Source organism: Mustela lutreola, chromosome 8 (assembly GCF_030435805.1).
Source record: "Mustela lutreola isolate mMusLut2 chromosome 8, mMusLut2.pri, whole genome shotgun sequence".
NCBI classification, from domain to species: Eukaryota; Metazoa; Chordata; class Mammalia; order Carnivora; family Mustelidae; genus Mustela; species Mustela lutreola.
In genome coordinates, this window is record NC_081297.1 from 134,119,199 (window position 1) to 134,144,310 (window position 25,112).

Here is a 25,112-nt window from a genome sequence, read left to right on the forward strand (position 1 = left end):
CTAATTCCTTGATAATTAAACATAACCCAATCTTTACTTTTAGAGAAAGAATCTGATAAAGACCAAGTGCTTTTATCAGTTCTATACCGATATATTGCCTGGATCGAATGGAAACTACTTCAGAAGTACACTAACGTGGAAATACCAAAAGCCTTAAAATTTTGTGTATCTGTTAACTTAACTTAGCAATTCACTTCTAAGAATTTATTTTAAGAAAACAGTCATGGATGTACACAAGATTCAGTGAAGTGTTGTTTTATAACTATGAAAAGATGCATATAGTCAAAGTGTCCAGTAGAGGATTAAATAAATTATGGTTCAGCCATACAACAGAATAACAAATGATTAAAAATAAAAGACTATGTAATGACCTGGGAAAGATGTTTACAATATATTATTAAGTGAAAAAAGCAGGTTACAAAACAGTATGCAAGTATGAGCCCATTTTTATAAAAATATACATATTTAGCAAAGTAAACGGACAAATGATATTTACCAAAATATTAACATTGGTTATTTCAGCACAATAGGATGATAGTTGATTTTGCTTAAAACCCTCCCCTTTTTTGCCTATTTGAGTTTTCTGTAACGAAGATTATTTTTTCAATGGGAAGATAGTGAGGGAGTTATACTAACCTCAGATTAGCCCAGATGTGCCCCCAGTCTCCTTCTGGCAAGGTAAAATATTTCTGTTCAGCCTGCATCTATGAAATTGCTTCTATTTTATAAATTTGAGTGTCCTTCCAAGATGACATTTAAATTGTCTTTTAGGCAAACTATACAATAGCAATTGTTGGTATTAAAAAAAACCCAAAACACTCAAGTTAATTACCACCAAAAAGAATAGATGAGAAAATACAAATCCTCACTTTAAAAAAGGAACAACCCAAGTACATACTACTAAATTATACAAAGTTACATTATCTAAGTTTAGTTTATTGCAAAGATCAAGACAGCACACTAGAAGTTGGGGCTTCTGTTTCACACCATTCGCAGCATTCACTCTGTTCTCCGCTGCATCCACTCACCCATGCAGAGAAGGTTCTGTATACACACCATGATGTCTGATATTTCTTGGTTCCCATAGTATAATTAGGAAACTTGACACTTCAATTAAAAAGGTAAAATGAGGACATTTGCCATCAGACTATAAAATTCCTCTTCTGGAAGAGGATACTATAGTATTTGAAGATATGCTTCGGAAAAAATCATATAAAAATGAAAAGGGCACCATTTCAAGAGCAGTGGGACTACATTAAACTTAAATGAATTCCAACACTCATAATTAACTCAGAAACAAATCTGGTCTTAACAAAAGCCCCAATAAACTAAAACTATCTTAACAGGCACAATGAACAGTGTAAACACTGTTACTGGGCACCAAGTTTAATAGGGCAGACAATGTTTGCTTCTGCATTCACACTTAATTTTTCAATTACATTTTTTAAAAAATGGTGCTGCTTAAGCTATGTATGTTTTACAAAAAATTAATTTTAATAAATATGGCAAATGCTAAAAATCTAGCTAGGTTACCATGCAAGGTATTATATAACCAAGACAAACTCAAATGTATAATAAAGGCAACTTGCATTCAAAATGAACTCTACCCTTATATTTTATTAAAAGGGCAAACATCATGAATTAACCCAGCTGCTTACTTGAATTACAAAAGTAACATGATTCAATATGAAAATAAGAAACTGTCTACAAATCTCTGACAGTAATAAATTGCAATATACAATGCATACAGGAGTCATACAGAGCAACAAACTCTCGTACAAAACAAAAATATTTTAATACCTTTAAAATCCAAATTTTTCTTTAAAATCATTCATGAAAAAGATTCTCAAGTCAGAATTAACACCTCAATTAGTCAAGCATCAGGAAGCTACATTACAGCTATTTAATATACAAAGAGACATCGTTTCCCCAGTCACTTCCTTCTCGATGTCTCTGTTGCCAGAATCGTACAGACTCTTTCCCTTCTCTCCACTCCCCATGCCATCATTTCTTCAGATCATGAAAACTGAATTTGTTGAACACCAGAAATCTAAGGTCAGAAAATTTAGATTGAGCAGAATTAAAGAAAAAAATATATTTTTAAAACAAAATATATATTTTAAAAATAACATAAACATTCAAAGAGTAAAAACAATAGACAATGAAAATTAAGTCTACTTCCCACTCCAAATCTCCATTCTGTCTGCCCAAGGGAGCTACTTAATAACTTCTTATGCATCTTCCTAGAAATCTATGCAAATATGAGTATGTGTGTACCTATTTTTAATCCGTAAGAGAATACACAATTACATATTTTGAGAAAGCAATTTCTAACAACCTTCTTTATCGGGTCCTTAATAATAATACAGTCCGGTCCTTGAACAACACAGGGGTTAGGGGTGCCAAACTCTGCACAACTGAAAATCCTCACATAACTTCTGACCCCTCCAAAAACTTAACAGCCTACTGTTGACCAGAAGCCTTACCCAGAACATAAACAGTCAATTAACACATATTTTGTATATGTATTATATACTGTATTCTTACAACGACACTAGAAAAAAGTAAATGTTATTAAGAAAATCATAAGGAAGAGAAAACCACACCTATGGTACTGTAAAAACTCTGCACTTAAGTGGACCAGTGCAGTTCAAACCCATGTTGTTCAAGGGTCAACTGTGATGTGCTGAAATTAACTACTACCTATGATAAAAATCAATGGGTACAATCAATTTTTTAAATAATTTAAGCTACAAAGAAAGTTGTATTTTACCTGTTGATACGACGTTGTATAAACCATAACATTTTGTTGTTGACCATCTGCAGTTATTAAGCCAGCTGGTAACTGGTTAGCTAGAAGACAAAAAAAAAAAGTTAAACCAGGAAAAGAATCGCATCTCCTCTTTGGGTCTGAACCCAAAAGTCACGCCATGCAAGTCTAATGACAATTCTGTCACTAATCAAAATCATCTTGAAAAAAATCATAAACCCTCAAATTTAGCATTTAAAAAAAAAAGCTCCCTAAAAAGCACATTTTTCCTACTTCAAGTGTTCAATTTTCTCAATCTTCATTTCTCTAAAATATACTTAGCTGACTGCCCATGTGTACAAATCTGCAGAGACTGGATGGGGTTTCTAATTCATAAGCAGACCTATACCATGAGGCTTAGCTGGGAGCAACACTTACAGGAACTAATAAGCAGCATGTATTTTATGTACGAGAAATACAAAATATATCTATAAATTTTAAATGAGAAACAGAATCACCGCAGGCTTTTTATTTAATCAATATGACAACATTCTTTTTTTTTTTTGAAGATTTTTTATTTTTAAGTAATCTCTACACCCAACATGGGGCCCAAACTCACAACCCCGAAATCAAGAGTCATATGCTCCTCCAATGGAGCCAGCCAGGCACCCCTATTCAGTTTCTTTAAACACCCTTCAATTCAAATTAATTTCAATCGCAAGATTTTACATTACAAGCTATAATTCTCAACATTCCTATCTCGTGTGAATCGTAAACCAAAAACTAGGGGCTATGGAAATCAGAACTATGGCTGAAAGACTGTAACGTCTGCAGAATTTAAATTTCTACGCTTATCCCTCACTGACTTCGAACATGAGGGCATGAACTAATAAGAACTATTCAAAATAGTGCTGTGTCAAAATACTCAGGGCTGATATTCCAAAAGTACCATTACATTTAGTATTAATAACTGCTAACTACATGAATTATATGAACAAATTTAGTTGCATAAATGTATCATAACACTGCTTACTAAATGCTTCCTCTGTGAGTTCTTCACTTAGTCCATCTGTAGCTGTGACTGTTCCACCAATTCCTTTCTCTCCTTTCATAGCCTAGAGAAGGAAAAATCAAAAAAGTAATCACTGGTATTCAAAAGATACTGTTTTCTAGATGAAAATGCTTATTTCCTAAAATTAGGAGCTTCTATTATTACAAACACTGCACAGAGTATTTATTTACACTTCTGGTTAATTACATATGAAGAGGCCCTTCAAAATGCTAACTTTTTATATAAGCAGTAATCATCACAAGACAGTGTTAGTAATGACCTAGAAAATCTAAAATATTTATGGATAAAAATAAATTATTCTAATTCCAAAATACATCAAAAGGAAAATAGAAGTCTACTTATAGATGAAGTAGTCTGCAAAATACTATAAATATTCAGCTCAAAAATCTACTATAAATGATCCAAATTATCTCTTAACTATATATACATATACATATACATATATATGTATATATATATACATACATATATATGGCTCTGAGCCAAATGGGCAGTCCTATAACAGCAAGTTTAAAGTTTTAAATTCCTAAATCAAAATTACAGGTTGGACCAAAGAGCTCTAGGTTTCTGTCCACTCACTCTAAGATTCTATGATGCAAAAGATTTGGAAAAGTACTGTGAAGAAGTTATACATTCTCTTCCTACTTTAATCATTTGACGACATATACAACACTAATTCAATAGGATTCTAACATTAAAGCTATTAAGGAAGTATTTTGAAACCAATGTGAATCCTATATCAAGTTGGAGTGTGGAAATAAATACACTGATCTCAATTTATTTTCACAAAATTCATACAATGGGCAAAGATAAACCCAAAAGGAAATGCAGAATTTAGTAAGAAAGGGATACAGTTAGAATTCCCTTTTTCTTATCTAGAAGGCCCCAAGCTTTGAGGTGCTACCTCTTTTAAATGAATGATAACCACAGCATGTGTTACCATCACAGAGTGCTCACTACATGCCAAGCTAAGGGCTGTACATAGGTTATTTTATTTCTCAATAACCCTGGGAGATAGGTATTATTACTAACCCAACTTTACAGACCAGGATACCAAGGCTTAACGTATTTAAGTAATCTGCCCAAGGTCTCATGTGGTGGAACTGGGACTCAGCCTCAGGTGGCTGGAATCCAGAGTCCAGGCTCTCAATCATTACACAACTATGATGTCATCAGTAACAAAGGGAAAAAGAAAGGACATACTATTTAAATACAGTAATCTAAGTGATTACATACTTCTTCTGATAAATGATACATTTAAAAAGTTAAAGTGACTAGTATATCTTAGTTTCTTAAAGGCATAATGGAAGGCATTTTACTTACCTCTCTGAATTTCTGAAGGTATAATTTTAGAGGTTCTACATAACTGTCAAAGCCTAAGGTTGACATGGCAAAGAGAATATCTTCTCCATTGATTGTCTTCCGTTTCTCTTGATGGCATCTTTCACTTGCTTCAGATGTTATAAAGCTGATGAACTCACTTACACATTCTTGAACACATTCTTTGGCATCTTTTGCAATCTGAAGAGAAAAACCACAGGTAAATTTGCAGGGACTATCACCATCCCGTTCCTAACAACCTGCAAAAATAAAAAGCTATTCAGAAGAATACGAATTTCAGTTCGTGGCTGTTAACATCTCATCTCTGAAATAATACGCTAATTACATTGACACAATGTGTGCTATCAAAATTCCAACCCTTGGAGTAAGAATAAAAACTCGAATACCAGTAAGAGAAGCTCTGACAACTCTTCTCCGAAAACAGGTATAATTTAGGTAAAAAAGCAATCACTGGATGTCCCTACCATCCCATAAAGATGAAATCTTACTAAGCAAATGCCCCAAGAAAATCAGACCCATGGTATATGTAGTCTACTGTGGGCTAGACTCAGGTATCACTCCTCTGCCCTAGCATTTCCACAAATAAGGACACCAGAAAATTTTTAAAAGACAAAACACTGAATTCATGTAAGGTTTACAAGAGAATAAAATAATGACATCTGGTGACATTTTTATTACTGAAGATACCAAGTGTCAGGTACAGGTTTTGAGGTTATTAAAAAAGCAGCACACACCTGCGACTTCATTTTAAAAGCAATTCTTCTTTTAAGGGTGTGGGGTTTCAAAGCCAAACTCTAATGAATTAAAGCATGCAATTCCAAAGCCTCTTCTAACGGAACAACAAAAATGCTTGCTGAAGCATACTGTCTTCTACCTCCATGCCTATTTACAACCTGGAGCTACATGCCTATTTACAACCAAGAGCTGCAGGCAAGATAATAGTATGCTAGCTGTACGTGTGACTTTACATTTTCTAGTAGCTAGGTTTTTAAGGTGAAATTGGGGCATCTGGGTGCCTCAGTGGGTTAAAGCCTCTGCCTTCAGCTCAGGTCATGATCCCAGGGTCCTGGGATTGAGCCCCGCATTGGGCTGTCTGCTCAGGAGGGAGCCTGCTTCCTTCTCTCTCTCTGCCTGCCTCTCTGCCTACTTGTGATCTCTGTCTGTCAAATAAACAAATAATCTTTTAAATAAAAAGGTAAAATTAATTTTAATAATATATTTTATTCAGCCCAACATTTCCAAAATATTATCATTTTTTTTTTTAAGATTTTATTTATTTATTTGACACACAGAGATCACAGGTAGGCAGAGAGGCAGGCAGAGAAAGAGGAGGAAGCAGGATCCCTGCGGAGCAGAGAGCCCGATGCAGGGCTCGATCCCAGGACCCTGGGATCATGACCTGAGCCAAAGGCAGAGGCCTTAACCCACTGAGCCACCCAGGTGCCCCCAAAATATTATCATTTAAACAGAGGATAAAATGGATTCATTTTTTTTTTTTAAGATTTTATTTATTTATTTGAGAGAGCATGAGCAGGGAGGAGGAGTAGAGGGAGAGGGAGAAGCAGGAAGCCCAATGTGGGACTCGATCCCAGAACCCTGAGATCATGACCTGAGCCAAAGGCAGCCAATTAACCAACTGAGCCACCCAGGCACCCAGAGAATCCATTTTAAAACGGAGGTATTTTAATTATTTTTTTCATACTAAGCCTGCACAATCTGAAGTTCTGTTTTACATATACAGCACATCTTAATTCAGACTTGCCACATTTCAAGTGCTCAAGAACCATCTGGGGCCCGTGGCCTGAGGTACAGGGCAGCACAGGGCTAGCAACAGAAACCGTAATCAGCAGTGAACCGTAATCAGCAGTGTGCTTTATTTCCCCTCAAAGCATAAGGAGGACCTCTCATACTGGAACTTATAGGCTTTGCCTAATACTATATTTCTTTGTGAGCTTTATTACTTTCGTAAGCACTTTATAAGCTACAATGAGAAAAAAGTTTATTATGAAATACAATATATAAAAAAAGTGGCTTCTAATTCAGACCCAAGTGATGAGTAGAGAGACAAGTTAAAATAAAGTTGTTAAAAATAACTGTCTATATGACTGTCTGTCTCAAGACAGAACTACTTAAAAAAAAATGCCAGTTAAATTTAAATATACATTAATATTTATGATTATATAAAAACAGTTGCTTCCAAATGTAAGGATTTTCTCCATATCAGTCCAAAATGACCCAATTTTGCTGCAACATTATAGAAGTCACAACTCCATATGCCCAAACCTGATAGTTCTGATAATGCACCTGTTTTTCAAGAGATGGTTCATTCTATTTTATTTGCTTCACGTGGGGGCAGGGACACTGCACATGGAGTCCTGCTCAGTAACATGTAGGGCTGAAAGAGCTGCTGGACCTGGGGAAGGCTGAACGGCTGAAATCAATAGCTGACCGTGCTCAGAACTACACACTCACGTAGGTCTCTGCTCCCCTTTCCCCTGGAAAAATAAACCCCGTTAAATGTCTCCTCCGCATTACCTTTCCCGTTTGAGGTATGGCATTTTTCATTATCCTTGCAACATTTGCAATTGGAAGATAGATATCTTGTTCTCTGAAACTTTCTTTTGAACCATTTGTGTCTTCATGATCATTCATGCTGTCCTCAGTATCTAAGGAAATAAAAATGACTTAGGTTTAAAGTTTCTCATCATCTTTACTTCAAGATAGAGAAGACTACCGAAAATGATCTAAGATAAGAACCATCCTGGTTCATTTCCGAATCATTTTTAGGGAGGAGGATAGCAGTTCTTTTCCTAATTCTGTCACAGCCATAACTGAATCTACTCATTAGTTTCAAACCCACTGCCTCAACTCCTTTGATCCTCAACTCTGCCTAATAAAATGTTACCTACCCGTTCGCAAAAATGCTCAAAAGCATCTCCACAGCACCTTCAGAAGTGATCTCCCCTTTCACAAAATATCACAAAGTGCTTCTCCGTGTCTTTTCTGACACATTTTGTAATTCTTTTTATTTCTCTCTTAGATAACGGCTACCTTAGGCCAGGGATCAACTCTGTGTACTTCCTAGAACTCGGTATAGCATCTTCCACAGAAGAATTACGCACAAGTATTTGTTACATAACTTAGCTAGAAAATTTATAGACTATGACCTATAGTTCCTTGCATATCGCCAGATTACGAGGTTATATTATACAAAGCCAAGTTTACACAGAATGGAAAAAGTGGACTTGAACATTACTGAGCCAACTGGATTAATACTATGAACTAACTTTTTGAACAAAGCTATAGCACTGATCCGATGTTCTTGCAAAAAGTGAATCCTTGATTTATATAGACTCAGATGTAACTGCAGCTTTCACAGTACCTGTAACAGCCTTTTTAAACTAAATGCAGTATTCTCTAAATGCAGTAATACATACTCTTTCTAGGCACTTAAGCTGGTTCAAGTTACATTTTTTTTTTCAAGTTACATTTTTACGTGTATCTGTTTCAGGATGAAGTAACTAATCACCCACCCCCAACTGCCTACCAAAAAGTATATCTTAAGGGGCACCTGGGTGGCTCAGTCAGTTAAACATCCAACTCTTTATATCAGCTCAGGTCTTGATCTCAGGGTGTGCATAGGGCCCTGTGCTGGGCATGGGGCCTGCTTGCCAGTCCCACCCTCTGCCCCCTCCCCCACTTACTCCCCAAAAAGCATACTTTTTCTTTTAAAGTAGGCTCCACATCCAGCATAGAGCCCAATGAAGGGCTTGAACTCACAGCTCTGAGATCAAGATCTGAGCTGATATCAAGAGTCGGAGGCCACCCAGGTGCACAAAAAAAAAAATACTTTTCTAGAACTCTCTTCTAGAATTCTTTTCCAGAACTCACCACTCTTTTGCTGACTATTCTAATAAAAACAGCCCTGTTTTAGACTATCACTGAACTTTGACACAAGATTGCTCATTTTCCCGTAAAGACAAAAGTAACCTGGAACATCATATTATTATAATTTCCACTAAGTTGTTTCTCCAGGGAATGTCTTTAATTGCGGCTTTCTCACCGTCGTGAGGCTGTATCACGTAGTGGCTTCCTCCGATGTAGTCCGCAGAGATGCCTAGTTGAGAAGCATCTGTTGTAGCACTGTCGCCATCCATCTATGAGGAAAGACGTTTTGCAATACTCTTCAATAAAACGTCTAAAAAAACCTAATAAATTCGATACTCAAAAGCTGTCACAGGATGGGTCAATTAGTTTTCCAGGCGTTAAGCTTACTAAAAGATAACATTTATCTCTCTTGATTTGGAAACCTTTCGATAATTTTCCAATGTTTCAAAATGCCCCTGTCTACTCTCTGTAGGTGATAAGCATTAAGACCAACAGGGAAGCAAAACAAGGAAATGAATCTAAAACACACACAGCTCTTTCTTTGCAATTGCATAATCCTCACATAGAGTGCAGACAACCCTGACTTACAACCTTCCTTGTCCCTGGAGTGACAACCAGAGCCAAAGTCAGCTTAGTAGTCCCCTAAAGTCACTGATTTCCATCACTTTCCACTCTCCCGCCACAGCCGGATAGTCTTTGCGAATCCTTTTGCTCTTGTGCGGACCTTCTCCGCTGTCTCACAGAAGTTCCGCAAGGGGCAATGTCTTGGTTCAAACTGCTGTTTGGCATGAGAAGCATACACATTCCTTGAACAACTCTGTGACCACACAACCTGAAAGCACACCCTACTGTGAACCAGCCTAACAGCTCTAATTCTACTCCACAATTCCCCCCTCCTGCCCCCTCCCTCAAACTTCAGATTCTTTAAAGAAAAAAGAAAAGGGGAGAGGGTGGTCAGGGAGACTGGGGATCTGCATAAGAAGACAGTAAAATTATAACCGTAGACAAAAATGAGAATTAAAATGACTGTTTTTAAAAGAAGCCTGCTTAATTAAGTTTGCTCAGAACTAAAAGAATTCTAAGAGGGAAAACCTAGAGAAAACTGCACCCTAAGCCCTACACGGTCTTCATTCCATTTCACCAACATGGCAAACCCTGGAAATCTTTCCACTTTGCAAATAATACTATTCAAAACAATAAGTGACTAGCTGTCTGTGGGTGGAAAAATTGCAAATGCATTACCTGAATAAAAAGCGTAGGAAAAATTAAGTACAATCTATACATGCTTTCAGTCCAAATCAAGAGACACATGTTTATCAGGTCCAGGACACTGATAACAAGTTTAATGTTATTAACTGCACTATTTAAGTCCTTGTGTGCCACATCATGTTTCCTGGCTCTGTTGGATTTTCATCTACTTGTAAAACAGCACGCCGGTTTCCAAGTCTTCAATGACATGACAATTCTTTGATACATCTATTGACTGGTGTTTAATTGTAGATAAAGATATATTTCCATAATCTATGTCGTTTTCTAAGGAGCTAGAGAAAGAATTCACCTACTTTAAATAATTTGCACAAGTACAAGGTACCTATTTATTGATACTTCACAGTGGCTTCTAAAAGGTAGTAAACAGGGTGCGCCTGGGTGGCTCAGTGGTTAAGCCGCTGCCTTCGGCTCAGGTCATGATCTCAGGGTCCTGGGATCGAGTCCCGCATCGGGCTCTCTGCTCGGCAGGGGGCCTGCTTCCTCCTCTCTCTCTCTCTCTGCCTGCCTCTCTGCCTACTTGTGATTTCTCTCTGTCAAATAAATAAATAAAAATCTTTAAAAAAAAAAAAAAAAAAAAAATAATTAAAAGGTAGTAAACAATGGTCAGTGAGCTCTGATTCTGACTTTCCTGCTGATCCCTGAAAACAGCATCACTACCCATTAAATGTGTTTCTATACAAAATGGAAATAGTATCACCTTCCCCATCTTAAACAGCTAATGTGAAACAGTACCCAAAAATAAAACGCTATTTTAATCTTAAAATGCTAACAAGATACTAGGAGAATGGTCTTTTTTTTTTTTTTTTTACGATTTTATTTATTTGTCAGAGAGAGAGAGAGATCACAAGTAGGCAGAGAGAAAGGGGGAAGCAGGCTCCCTGCTGAGCAGAGAGCCCGATGCGGGACTCTATCCCAGGACCCTGAGATCAAGACCTGAGCCTAAGGCAGAAGCTTAAACCACTGAGCCACCCAGGTGCCCCGAGAATGGTCTTTAATAGATAGGATGATGGATTTATTAGCCATGAAAGAAAGCTCAATTAAGATAACTGTGAATTAACTAGTTTTCATAATGCCCTAAGGGAGATTAGGGAGATGACAGTTTAGGAGAAAGGACCAAAGTGGTTGTTTCAGAACCTAAAACTGGAAACAAATCTTTGTTGGGGTGGGACATGGGGCATCTGTCTGGGGGATCAATTAATTTATAAATATAACATGAAAAAAGTAGTAAAGGCAAAAAGTTTTAATCACATTTTCTTGTCATACACTGGAATTAGTAGCAAGATTATCATTTGGATTCACAGCATTAGCCTCTAAACCTCAGTCTTCTAAAAAATACTTCTGAAAGTATTTCAGAGTTGTCAGAATGCAAGAAAGGGAACCTGCTAAAGAGCTGTGCACTCGGTAGATAGTGATCCAACCCGCCCTTCTTGAGAATAAGCAGCACGTTGCAGACTTAGCTGTGCGTGTCTCTGGGTCAGCAAGCCGTAGCTCTTCTGTCATTTCGTCACACCTGTCTTCCTATCGTTCTACCTTAAAATCCGGCCCCATACTTTAATCCCAGTGTTCTCCCACTCTCCTGAAATCTTTCTGATTTACCCCATTCTGCCCCAAAATGAGTGTCCCCTTCTCTGAATCACCAAGATACCTGGTAACAAATCAAGCCTCATCTTTGATGCTTACAATCTGCTAGCCATTCACATATATATATACTATGAGTGGGGAAATGAGGCAGAGGTACTTGCTAGATACATCCCAGAGGCTTTTTCAAGGTCTAAACTTCCTATAAAAATGTTCAAAATAGACTGGAGATTTTAAGTAAACCAGTCAACAACTACTTACCAAGTAAGCACCTGGTATTTATCAGGTCCGTGCTATGTGCTGGGGATGTAGCCTAGTCAACAACATAGACCAGATCTCTGTCCTCATCTCGCAGGGGAGACAAGTATTATGTAAACTAGTGGTAGGGGAAAGGGATGGGGAGTGTAGTCTGTTAACACTTCCAAGGCACAGGCTCTGGAATCTTATCACCTGGTTTGAATTCCTTCCTACTTACTTGCCATGAGACCTTGAGCAAGTGAAATGCAGACAGGACTCACCATGGAAAGACTCAGCATAGTGTAACAGGAGTACACAGTAAATGTTATATATAGCTATTAAATAATTACAATAACTAATTACTACCAAGCGCTAAGGAAAACAAAGGTGTTTTGTTATATGCTTTGAGAGCTTATTGCAAAAGGGGCCACACTAGTCTGGGGAGTCAAGGAAGCAGTCTCAGGAAATGACATTTAAATAGATGAAAAGATAGAAATCAGCCAGGCAAGGAAGAATGAGAAAAGAATGTTCCAGGCAAAAGAAACAGAAATCTACTACTGGTGGACTAGAATGAACTAACAAGAGGCTAGATGAAGCGGTGCCTTGTGGACAAGAGCAAATCAAAGGGGAGTCTGATTTGCACAGTTCTGCTAAAACTCTGGCTTCAGTCCAGTGTAGAAATGGAGGAGCAAGAATGAGGGCAGAAGACCACGAAGGACCATGAAGCTGCAGTCAGAGCATGAATCCAGGCAAGATGGTGAACATTCATTCCCCAGACAGGTCCAAGACAACAGCAGTGGAGATCAAGGGGAGCAGAGGAAAGAGCCTTGCAGGAGGTCAAATCAACAGACCTGGTAACTGAGTGAAAATGAACCAGAGGAAGGGCCGAGGGGATGCTGCTGGGCTTCTTGCAGCTGCAGAGACAGAGAACAGGGAAGGCAGGGCATGGGAGCACTGGGCACCGAGAGCCGAGCTGGAGCCAGTGACCACGAATGTGCAGGGGCACAGTCATGACACATCCGCAGCTGGGGAAAGAGGAGGGAAGCTCAAGTGCTGGGCCTTATCCAGACAGCAAAGAGGGGAGGGCATGCAGGAGAGCGATGAGACAATGGGTGAAACAGCCAATCACTAGATCCAAGGAAACTGGTAACTACGGACAAAGAGTAGTTCAACCCCATTAAACTAATGTGACTGACTATTCTGTTTACTTAGCTGAACTGATATTGTTTTCTAAAATATTATGTGAAATCAATGGTTGGCTGGCTAATACAATAATTTGGTGATATAGCAGTATTTAAATTACACTAATAATTTGTTGCAAATGCGGGAAATAGTTCCCTCTTTAGTATGTTTAACATTTATTGAGCACTTTCTAAATATCTCCTGCACTGTTCACGACCCTGTGAAGCAGATGAGAAAATTGAGGTTATAGAAGGCTAATGACTTGCCAAAGGTGACAGAGTAAATGGGATTTAAATCCAGAGTCTCCGATGCCAACTACTTTACAGTATTTGTTCCTAATAGTTTTTCCTATAGTCCATAAGCCTAAATCTATACTTTGGCCTCTCTAAATTCCAGGTCTAATGACTGTATATTAAAAACATTTAAAGTTGCTTCTCGAGCCAGGACATTATCTGTGGGATATAAGCAATACACCTGGTTTGGGGTTCAGGATCAAGAGCAATCATGGGCCCTTTGGGCAGACCACCCAGGTTGAGGCTGGGCTCCCCACTTACGAGCTGTATGTCTTTACTTACTGTCCTCTTAGTGCTTCAGCTTCCCCATTTTTAAGATGGAGTTGCTATGAGAAGTGAAGTTATTATATAAAAAGCACTTAGCAAAGTGTATGATATATAATAAGAACTCAACAAACATAACCTAATATTATTTTTGTCTCTTCAAATACAGTGCTCACCCTTCTTTCCAGGCATGGTTTTTCTCTCTCACATAACCCCTTTCACCTGTTCTCTGGACCAATTCCTTTTTATCTCTTTGAGGATAAGAAGTGACACGAAGATTCCTTCCCTCTAATGGATCTTCAGACCAGCTGCTTCGCTCTTTCTTCAACACGCTCACGCTCCCTCACTGAACACACAGAAGTACACCCAGCCCTGGAAAACCGAGATTCCACGCCACAGCCTTGGCTAGCGATCACAGTCACCCCAATGGTCCTCATGCATCGCTGCATTCCTACTGCAGCTTCCTGGCAGCGCTTCTCCACCCCACCAGGATGCTGAACCCGCTCTCGGAAGTTGCCAGTAATCTTGCCTTCATTCCCACTTGGCTGTTGTTAGTAGTGCTGGCCACCGAGGACCCCACACGTACTCGTGAAATTCTCTTCTCCCTTGATTTTGAACAATATCCTTTTCCCGGTTTATTTTTTTCTCCCCACAGCCCAGTTGTTAGTTTCACCCAAGGTTATCCTTTCCTGTTTCTTCCCTTACTCTCTTCATGAACTCATGAAATACCACTTCTATGCTCAGAAGTCCTAAATCTACAACCATATCCTGCCTGCCACTCCAGTGAGCCATGCCCGTAGAACATATCTGATATCCCATCGCTGCCAACTTAAGATTTTGGAAACTGAAACGCACCTCCCCGTGTCCTTCAAGGAGGCAGTGGCTGAGAGCTCCTCATCTGTTTTCTAGCTACTGGGATCCCACCCTCCCTGGCTAATTATACCAACGTCATCTTAGATTCTTCTGTCTCCTCCAAGTTCCACTTCTTGTAGTAAGTTTCCTGGATATGCCCTTCCTTTCTCTCCTGCCACTGCATTACTATCAAACCTACCAGGGTACATATTGTTTTAAGACAGATCTCACTCGAATACCGTTTCTATAGCGCCTGACCCTGGAACATTCTAAAAGTCTTTTTTTTTTTTTTTTTTAAAGATTTTATTTATTTATTTGTCAGAGAGAGAGCGAGCGAAAGCAAGCACAGGCAGACAGAGGGGAAGGCAGAGTCAGAGGGAGAAGCAGGCTCCCCGTGGAGCAAGGAGCCCGATGTGGGACTCGATCCCAGGACGCTGGGATCATGACCTGAGCCGAAGGCAGCTGCTTAACCAACTGAGCCACCCAGGCGTCCCAACATTCTAAAAGTCTTCAGCGTCAAATCCAAACCTAGTTTTTCCACGGCTTTTCATGAGTGGATCCCCCACTTAACTAAACTTGTCTCCAACTCTCTCTTCAGGGCTGATAAAAATCTTAGTGCTAGAATGTGCCTTATTTAAGGATCACCAGGTACAGCTCTTTTATTTTAGGGCTGAGGCATGAGTCATGGCTCAAGGAAGTTGTAACATGCCTGACATCACAAATATAGTAGCAGATTCAGAACTAAGTATCCAGACAGGAAAAGTGGTATCTCGCACTAAATTATCCTATGAAAGTAGATGATGCAAATCTACTCCCCATGCCCTAAACATCAGTTACTCATCCCTGCCTTCAGGCTTTTGCTTTCGGTGATACCCTCCACTATCCAAATCCCACTTTTCCTTCAAGGCTAAGTCCAAGACAGTCGCAACTACCCAGGCCTACCACACCACTGGTCTTTTCATCTCTGCCACCCTTAGAACTAACATGTTCCATTCCCTGCACAATTGTCCTCTAAGCATTCAGTTCCACTGAAGCCCTTCTAGCAAAACAGACAAGCCTCTTAAGAGCTGGAACAAGCTTTTTATCTCGTAGTCTCCACAGCACTTAGGGGCCCACAGGAAACAATACATACAAGTCCCTAAAAAGAAAGAAGCAACAGGAATGAGTGAGTGGACGTACTGTCTGTCTAGACTTGAAGGACATTCATTCTGCTTGGGATCTCCAGTGAGACATTAGGTATAATTTTATTTCCAGCTAATTATTGTTCAAATCTAGTTAATAACCAAAATGGTACGACATACTTACCGTCATGAAATACTGTCAGAACCGTGTTGTCAGCGGTGTTCAGGAACACCTTTCTAAAAGGAGGGCTAATCTTCGCCCAACTTCAACCTAGAAGATAAACATCTATTAGTAGTAACAACGTACTGCCTACGGGCTTTCTTCCTAGTAAAAATTTAAAAAGCGTGTATAATTTCACCTACTATTCTTATTCAACAGAGTGCAAAAAAGCAGGCACCCAATAAAGGTTTCTTAAATTGGCAGCTATATTTTGGAGACCTGGCAAAAAAGTTAATTCTACGGCAGGGAGGAACTGCTTTCCTAACATAACCCTGAATTTAGTCATGTTAATCATAAATATTTGTCACAACACCCCAAATTATATGCATGAGACAAAAATTTTTACACATCTAAATTCTTCAAAATACTAACACCCAAGACACAAACACCCCAACTTAATTTTTCAGTGATTTTCTTAATATTTTAGAGTGAGATTTAGGGAGTCCAAAAGCTCAAAAGGGGAGAAGAGTATCTCAGAATACAATGCTTTTAAATTAAACACCTCGGATGATACTGAAAAGAAGATACATGCTGCCCAGAGAACATACATGGAACACAATCAATTAGGACCTTTATTTATCATTTTAAAGCACCACCATTTTGGATTAAAATTGCATCTGAATAGCACTTCATTTTCACTGTAAAGCATAAATAGCTGAATAAATTGGGATCAATTACAATGTTACAATCTCCATTTCTCATTTGCTCTTTTCCCTTTTTTCAAGTGAAGCAATTAAATTGGGGGGAGGGGCAAAACAAAAACATATCCTTTCAGTGTTAATTTTAAAAGGAAGAGAAAATAATGCAATGCATTCAAGCATGAAATCTAGTAAACAGAAAAAAAAAAAAAATGTAGCCAGGAACTGAATTTTTTTAAATGTCAGTCCAGACAGCAAAGACTGGCTGACATTGTCTACTCTGCTATAATCTTGAAAGCAATGTCTTATTTCTTTTTAAAATATTGTCCTCTTTCTAACCCCAAGACTGCCCAGAAGATTCCTTCCTTGTGGCTAGAAGCGTTTTTTTTTTAAGGGTGTCTTTGAAAAAGAAAATCCTCAGTATATTAAAATGGAGCTATATACATTTATGTATTTTGCTTGGGGGAGGGGGGCACACCTCACCACACTCTCTCACCCAAATAGTTGACTCGGTATATATTTAGAGTCAATATATTAAAGATAAACACTGTCACCTCATATGGTATATATTTTCCTAAAGGCAGGTTATGATCTATGTGAAAGCTCAAGGGAATGCATACATCTGTTTAATGTTTGAAGAAATGCAAATTTGTATCCAAGAAAAGCAGCAGACCCTTCCTCCACCCTCCATTCTCTGGCATCAACAACCAGAGTTTTGCATCAATAGAATCCTTAAATTAAGCTACAGGAGCAGTGCGGGGAAGGAATAATCGCCTTTTAAGGAATTCTGGTTAAACTTTCAATACTTTACAAATAAAACCCTTATTTATTAATGCCACTTCTATCGATCAGTTTATCTTACCACTTTATTTTGCCGATTAGTTTCCGTACTAAGAAAGCCCAAACCACCCCAGGGATTCGTGGCACGAACCAGGGCACCGTGGAGTCCATGCGGGTTAGTGGGATGCTATTTTTTTTTTTTTTAAGGTCGTAGGCTACCTAACCTTGTTTAAATTATCTTGTTACAGTACTTTGGCCAAGATTACGACTTGTGGGTGCTCTGTAATTCTTTGTTCTCGAAGACTACCGCTCCTCAGGCCCGGCAGATCCTCCCCGCCTCCCACCGAAGATTAAAACCTTAGTCCAATCCGAAAGGCTTCCTTCCCACCTTCGGGGCAAGTCCAGGGACCGCAAGCCGCCAGATGGCTGCATTCTTTACGTGTAAGCCAGACTGCGGGGAAACCAAATCCACTCCTTCCTCCCGGGGACCTGGCTTCCTCCCCACGAAGGTGCGCGGGCTGGCCCCGGCCCCACCGCCCGGCCCGGCCGACTGTCAGTCCCGCCAGTGCCGGGCGACCGCCCCTGGCGCGCATCCCCCGACTCGCCCGCCCAGGCCCCGGGCCCGCGACCAACGCCTGCCGGCCGCCGTCCCGCCCGCTCGGGGCGCCGGGGCAGACAAAGCGGCCCGGCCCTGTCATGCCCCCGCGGGCCGGCGGGCGGGAGAGCGGGCGGGAGGGGGGCGCCCCCGGGGACTCCGCGCGGCAGCCCGGCCAAGGGCGCAGGGTCGGAACCGGGGTCCGGGCCAGTGCCCCCCGCTCGGCTGCCCACACAAAATGGAGCCGGGCGGGGCGCCGCCGAGAGCGGGCCCGAGGGGGCCCCGGCGCCCCCTCCTCGGCCTCGGGCCCGGAGCTCGGCGGCGGCGAGCAGGAGGCGGCCTGGCCCGAGTCCCGCCGCTCGTCGGCCCGGAGCACAAAGAGCCGCGCCGCGGCCCCGCGCCCGCTCCCCGGCCGGGCCCGCAGCGGGAGCGGCCTCGCAGGCGCCGGCCCGGCCCCGGCCCCGGCCCCAGCCCCGGGCGGGAGGGCGGGCGGGAGGGAGGCGAGTGGCCCCGGCCGCGGCAGCGTTGGCGGCGGGGACGGCGCCGGGAGGAGACGGACATTTCATTCGAGCTAAAGTGGAGTCGGTTTAGGAGCGATCATTGGCCGAAGCGAGACACAAACCTCCAATGCAGCCCTGGTTGGCTCCCGTCTCCAATCGGCTGTTTGGTTGGACAGAAAATGGCTGCGAAGGAACCAGTCCCAGCGCGGAGCTCCGCTTCCAGGACTCGGCCTCCCCTCCCTCCGCCGCGGGCCGCTTCCCTCGGCGCGACACCCTCCCTCCGCGCCTCCCGCGTGCCCGCCCGCCCCGGCCCCGCCCCTGCCCCGCCCCCGGCCGCGGCCCCGCCCCGCCCCGCCCCGCCTCCGCCGGGTGTGCCGAGCGGCCGCGGCTGCGAGAACCTGCAGAGTCGGCTGCGGGCTGCGGGTAGCGGGCAGCGGGCGGCTCCTGCGGAGGCTGCGCGGGGCGGCGAGCGGCCTCTGTGCTCGGCGGGGGCTTCCCAGGGCCGGGACTCGGGCACGCTCTTGAGGTCTCTGCGGGTTTTCTTCCCACGGTGTTTTCCCGGGCCTCCGCGAAGCGTGATTTCTCAGGCTTCCCTCCCTTTGCTGCCCCCTCCCTCCCCCAAGTGAAAGCGTCTCACCCGCCCGGCGATTTTTTAGAAGGGGAAACCAAGGGCAGAAACCGCCCGCCAGGGCGACACTCAAGCTCCCGGGTGGATTTGAATGACGGCTCCCTCCTGGAATGCCTTCAGCACCTCGTGTTTTCCTTGTGTGCCCTGTAAACGTTGCCAAACGCACAACGGCTCCCTCTCGGTCCCGGAGCTCGGATGTTCGTCGTTCAGATTTCCTCTAAAGAGACAGCCCTCTCCTTCAGGTTTAACAGGTTGGTCGGACGAGCCAGCCTTCACCCTGAATTTAAAATGTGGCCCCTCCAGGGCCCCCGCCCCGCACCCCCAACAGTCGCTACCTGAGATGTGGCTTTTCCCAACCAGATGATTATTTGGGCCGCAAGACTCCATGCCCTGTTCTTGCCTCTGCAGCCAGGCACCCCCGCTGGCTTTTCCTGACTGCAGTGTGGGTCAGACTTCTCCGGGCTGCGACCATCACAGATGATGGGCTGTGAGCCAGACACCGCCGCGCGCTGCAAAGGGCGGCAGGATTTCTGCAACGGGAGCCGGCAATCGCGTTCCCTTTACTTCCACTAAACAAGTGGCCCGGTGCCACATTAAACTTTCCAGCTTTAATCATTTAAAAATATATAGCCATGTTTTATTTATAGAGCTCCTACTGTTTCTCCGCATATTTTAACATTTCAAGAGCAAATAAGGAAGCAATGACAAGTGAAAGCCTCCGAGTTATTCCAAGAGGAGTTAAGTAGCAATGCCACTGTGCAATCAGACACCCTGACTTGAATTCCGGCTCCCCTCGTACTGTTTGACGACCCTGGCCGCATTTCTTTGCCCCTCCCTTGCGGTTTCCTCACCTCTGTAATGAGACTGATAGTTGCTCGCTACTTCTTAGGATTGTTTGGAATTAAAGAAAATGCTCAAAGAAAACCCTAAAAAGAAAAAAAAAAAAAGTTGGCCTCCTATCTTAATACCTTTATATGATATGAATTTCAATCTCCATCAAACTTTAAACTGTCATTTATTTGCTAAAAAGGGGTAAAACTGGCCTACCTTGGACCTCTCCCTTGATGATGACCCATGCAAGTGGAGTTTTCAGAGTGAAATGTTGTGCTCAAAGACAGGAAATATAAAAAAAGGAAGTAGTAGGATTGAGAGATGTATGACTAATCCACACACTGGATGATGAACCAAACGCTGCACGATGACTGCTTTTCCTGAGTTCACATGCTCTTATTTCAGTACTGTTGATCTAACAGACATGCTCAGTTCTGATGCAACAACAAGGTTTGTCAGCTCCCACTGTTTATCAAGGGCTGTGTCAGGAGCCTCGGGGCGGCAACGGTGGATAAAGCACTCTCCTTACTCTGGGGCCCTAACTCTAGAAGACAGGGACCTACCTAGTCCATGCCCCTCTGCTGCTGAATCCCAGGTCAGGCCGGCTTGACAACCTGTGTTCTCTGTGCCCTTTACACCTGCATTCAGGAAGCCCCTCAGTAAGTGTTACCCCAATTTTTCATGATCCCGTGATGGAAGACATGTATCACAGTTTAGTTGTGGAAAAGACATTATCTAGACTAATCCAGACTTTCCTTTTTTTCTCTTGACTGTTCAGATATTTTATTGCTTCTAGGCTAATCTAGACTTTTCATTAAAGGTTAGAGGATCAGTGATTTTCTCTTTTACTGGTCCACACATCATAGCTGCCTCTTAACTTATACCATTATTTATATGAGCCATAATTCGGCAAACAACAAAGCAGGATCCTTGGCACAAGGAAGACTTCCGGGTTGGATTTTCCTTTATGACTTTAATGAGGCCTCATAGAATTTCTGTGATGGTAGCGTCTAGTATAGAATGAATGGTCTCTGTTTCCAACTTCCTGATTCTATTCTTGCCCCTTTCTTCTCTGTCCGTTCTCTGAAGTCGAGGCCTGGAAGGATCTGGCTTCTGCTTTTCTCTCCCTCCCCCACTTACACCATTCTTACCCCCTTCTACCTTCAACACACACTGGTCTTGGCTCTGCCACACACACACACACACATGGCTCTTGTCTTAAGGTTTTAATTGGCTCCTTTTCATCTTTGAGGTCTTATTCTTCAAAGAGGCTTTCCCTCACCCCTCCTAAAGTAGCCCCACCTGGTTACTCTGTAATGTCATCTAGTCATGTCACCTTATGTGAAGGTAAACACTGTTCTCTTCACGCCAATCTACTCAGCCGAACTGGATTGTCTTGTTTATTTACGGTCTGTAAATATATCCAAAATGCGGGCCCCTCCCCTTTTCCCCCATGACTACCACCATGGCTCAAGCCATATCTCCTCTTGCCAGGATGACGGCAGTGACCTTCTAACTTGTCTCCCTGCTACCCCCCTTGTCTACACAGCAGCCAGAGTGATTCTCTGAAAATGTAAATGAGATCCTGTCACGCTTCTGCTCAGAAATCCTCCAGAACCTCCCCAGGTTCCCTCAGAGTAAACGACAAAGCTTTTAGGGTGGGCTTGCAAAGCGGAGGGTGACAAGTGTGTTCATTCTAAGTTGAACAAAGGAAACAATTAATTGTTCTTTGGTCGTAGTTAACAACCAGAATCTTTTCAACAATCAGGGACAACCTCTCACTCGGTGACCGGCTTCAGAAAGTCAGCCAATCAGCGACAGCCACACTCCAGTAATCCTGCTTCCTTAGCTAAAGGTCGACTCATTCCCCCAAACAGTCCAGCTTCAAAAAGGGGGAATCTCTGAACCCACACTTTCCAAAACACCACGTACGACCACAGATTTCATTGTTCACAGGCTCTGCGTTACAACGCGGCTGTTCTTTGCTTAGCAAGAAATATATTCTGCACTTTTTTTTTTTTTTTTCCGGAAAGGATAACTATATTTACTCATTAAATAGCATTTAAGTTTTCTACAACACAACTTGAAAATACCCAGCATGCACGTTTAATCTAGTACAATGGATTCAAGACCAAGTATACATGTTACAAGCATCAAGGCTGGATTACAAATTATCATAGTCTGCACTTTTTATTTGTTTCTTTCAGAAATGAATGGTGGCCTTTTCACTGGGCAAGGCCCTATGGGATCTATCCCCTCTCCACTCTCCCTCTACTTTGCTCACTCCCCTTCTCCTCCTTATTTCTAATAGGAATGCTCCTGCCTCACGACCTGTGCATTTACTGTCCCATCTGCCTGGTACCTTCTTCTCTCAGACATCCACATAGCTCATTCTCTCAGCTCTATCCATTTCTCAATGAGGCTGACCCTGATCTAGAAGTCGCAGTTCTGGCTCCCTATCCTCATTCTCCCCTAACTGCTTTATTTTCTTTTCTAATGATACTTATCACCTTTTACAAAGTATAGAGTTTCCTCACCTATTTTGCTAATGGCTTATTTTCTATTGCTTCCCATTAGAATGTAAGTTCTATGAGGACAAGGATTTTTGCTCATTTTGTTCACCAATGCATCCCGAGCGCATAGTAGGTACTCAATAAATATTTGTTGACTGAATAGATTTTTAATATTTCACCTTATTAAGATATGAACTCTTTGAGAGCAAAGACCTTGTGTTCACCACTGTATACATGGTGCTAGAACAGTGCCTGGCACATACTGGGAGCTCTATAGGTCCATATAGAACTGAATGCATGAGCAGGCATTGGATAAAGCTGTATTTTAATTGATAATGGAAATGACCCTGAAATTACTAAAGCCTGATATGTCATCTCTCTCTGGAGAAACAGTTCATAAACATGTTTAAAATTCTCCAAGTTATTATGAAGTGTTAATCAAAATATTCAAAACATACTCATCACTATTTCCCCCTGGATTAGTGAGTTAATTAAGTGGTTTTGAAAATATCTTTGATCAACCTGAGAAAGCAACAAGATCCCTTGTTTCTAGGGCTGCTCAGGCCATGGACTAGAGGAAAACTCGTCTTTATTAGGGAAAGAAGCCCAGAAAACGTCCTTTTGCTTCAACTGTTCGGTCTCCTCTGCACTGGCGACCCTGTCTGCAATCTCTCTTTAATCTACTCTAACAGCATGCCCAGATTAATCTTCCTGAAACACAGTCCGTATCATGTTACCTTTACAAACCATGAGAAGAGCTCCCATTCATTTTGTTTTCAGTGCATCAGGTGCTCTGCAAAATCCTACATGTGTTGTTGTCTCAGGTCAGCCCCGCAATGACCTCATGAAATAGGGGTTATTATTATCCCCATTTAAAGACTTGCAAACAGGCAAAGAGCTGCAGAAACCCAGAAATCACACAGCTGGATGCAGGGGAACCAAGTCCCAAATCTACCACTCTGTCTCGGTCTCGCCCCACTGCAGGTTCCTTCTGGCCCCAATCCCTCCAAAAAAATCCTTCCGATTCACAGGATCTGAACTGACATTTCTCTGAGAAGATATACAGATGGCCGACAAGCACATAAAAAGATGCTCAACAGCATTGACCGTAAGGGAAATCCACATGAAAACCATAATAAGATACTACTTCAGACTCATTAATTTAGCGATAATAAGAAAGATAAACAGTAGCAAGTGTTGTTGAGGATGGGGAGAAATCAGAGCCCTCCTATGCTGCTGGCAGAATTATAGTACCAGCAGCCGTTGGGGGAAAGGGTCTGGCTGTTCCTCAAACAGTTCAACATAGAATTATTAACTGACCCCACAATTCTAATTCCTAGGTATACACCCAAGGAAAGTGAAAAAAATATATATCTGCACAAAAACTCATACATGAAGGTTCATAGCAGTATGATTCATATAGCCAGAAACGGAAATAACTCAAATGTCCATCCAGTGATGAATGGATAAACAGAGTGTGGTCTATCCATACAATGAAACATTATTCAGCCACAGAAAGGAGTGAAGTTCAGATATGTGCTCCAGCGTGAATGAACCTTGAAAACATTATTAAAGGGAAAGAAACCAGACACAAGATCACAGAGTAGGTCATTTTATTCACATTCAATGCCCAGAATAGGGGCACCTCCAGGGCTCAGTTGGCTGAGCATCTGACTCTTGGGTTTGGCTGGGATTGTGATCTCGGGGTCGTGAGATCAAGTGGCAACTCTGGCTCGCTGCTCAGAGGGGAGTCTGCTTGAGATTCTCTCCTTCTGCCCCTCCCCCCACATGGTCTCTCTCTCCCTCTCTTTCTCTCTCTCAAATAAATAAATAAATATTTTAAAAAATAAAATAAATATAGGGGCAACTGAGTGGCTCAGTGGATTAAAGCCTCTGCCTTCAGCTCATGTCATGATCTCAGGGTTTTGGGATCAAACCCCACATCAGGCTCTCTGCTCAGCAAGGAGCCTGCTCCCCCTGCCCCGCCTGCCTCTCTCTGTCTCTCTGCCTATTTGTGATCTCTGTCAAACAAATATATATATATATATATATATATATATATATATATATATCACCAGAGTAGGCAAATCCATTGAGACTGAAATTTGACTAATGGGCCCTTAGGGATGGAAGGTGGAGGAGAAAGTAAGAAGTGGTAGCTATAGGGTATGGGGTTTCTTTCTGAGGTGATGAAGATGTTCTAAAATTGATTGTGGTGTCTCTAAATGATATCTCAGTAAAACCATTATCCCCCCCCAAATTCTGGCCATTGTTAATATCTTTATGTGTGAAACACATACAAATTCATGAGAAAAGCCCTAAATCTTCAATAGATAAACAAATATAGGGGTGCCTGGCTGGCTCAGATGGTTAAGAGTCTGCCTTAGGCTCAGGTCATGATCCCAGGATCCTGAGCCCCACATCCCTACTCCCTACTTCTCCCTCTCTCACTCCCCCTGCTTGTGTTTCCTCTCTCGCTGTCTCTCTCTCTGTCAGATAAATAAATAAAAATCTTAAAAAAAAAATGTACAGGACATAAAATAGAAAACTCACAAGAGAAA

At 41.9% G+C, this 25,112-nt stretch overlaps 1 protein-coding gene across 5 annotated transcripts; it reads right to left on the reverse strand.

Moving 5' to 3' along the window:
- Positions 1-239: 239 nt before the first annotated feature.
- NFYB (nuclear transcription factor Y subunit beta) lies at positions 240-20,391 on the reverse strand. Of its 5 annotated transcripts, none has more exons than XM_059186712.1 (8): positions 18,702-18,858; positions 16,031-16,117; positions 9,226-9,319; positions 7,698-7,828; positions 5,145-5,342; positions 3,783-3,864; positions 2,774-2,853; positions 240-2,050 (listed from the first exon to the last, which is right to left on the reverse strand). In XM_059186712.1, the coding sequence occupies exons 2-8, from the start codon at positions 16,034-16,036 to the stop codon at positions 2,018-2,020; spliced, it is 624 nt and encodes a 207-aa protein (XP_059042695.1). In that variant the 5' UTR covers positions 16,037-16,117; positions 18,702-18,858; the 3' UTR covers positions 240-2,017. The 5 variants fall into 5 exon arrangements, with proteins under 5 accessions (XP_059042695.1, XP_059042696.1, XP_059042692.1 ...); XM_059186713.1 differs by lacking the exon at positions 18,702-18,858 and adding an exon at positions 17,873-18,640; XM_059186709.1 differs by lacking the exons at positions 240-2,050; positions 2,774-2,853; positions 3,783-3,864; ... (1 more) ...; positions 7,698-7,828; positions 9,226-9,319 and adding exons at positions 19,543-19,716; positions 20,059-20,133; positions 20,255-20,391 and having other exon boundaries at positions 16,030-16,117; positions 18,702-19,351.
- Positions 20,392-25,112: the final 4,721 nt, after the last annotated feature.

Excerpts from the sequence above, each read along its gene's own strand:
- NFYB (XM_059186709.1), bottom strand. The coding sequence starts at position 19,594 with ATGGAGTCTTGCGGCCCAAATAATCATCTGGTTGGGAAAAGCCACATC. Across the intron at positions 19,352-19,542 it reads TGGGAAAAGCCACATCTCAG|GGCACACAAGGAAAACACGA; the intron begins GTAGCGACTGTT and ends CAACGTTTACAG. Across the intron at positions 16,118-18,701 it reads CAACCAGGGCTGCATTGGAG|GTTGAAGTTGGGCGAAGATT; the intron begins GTTTGTGTCTCG and ends TTTATCTTCTAG.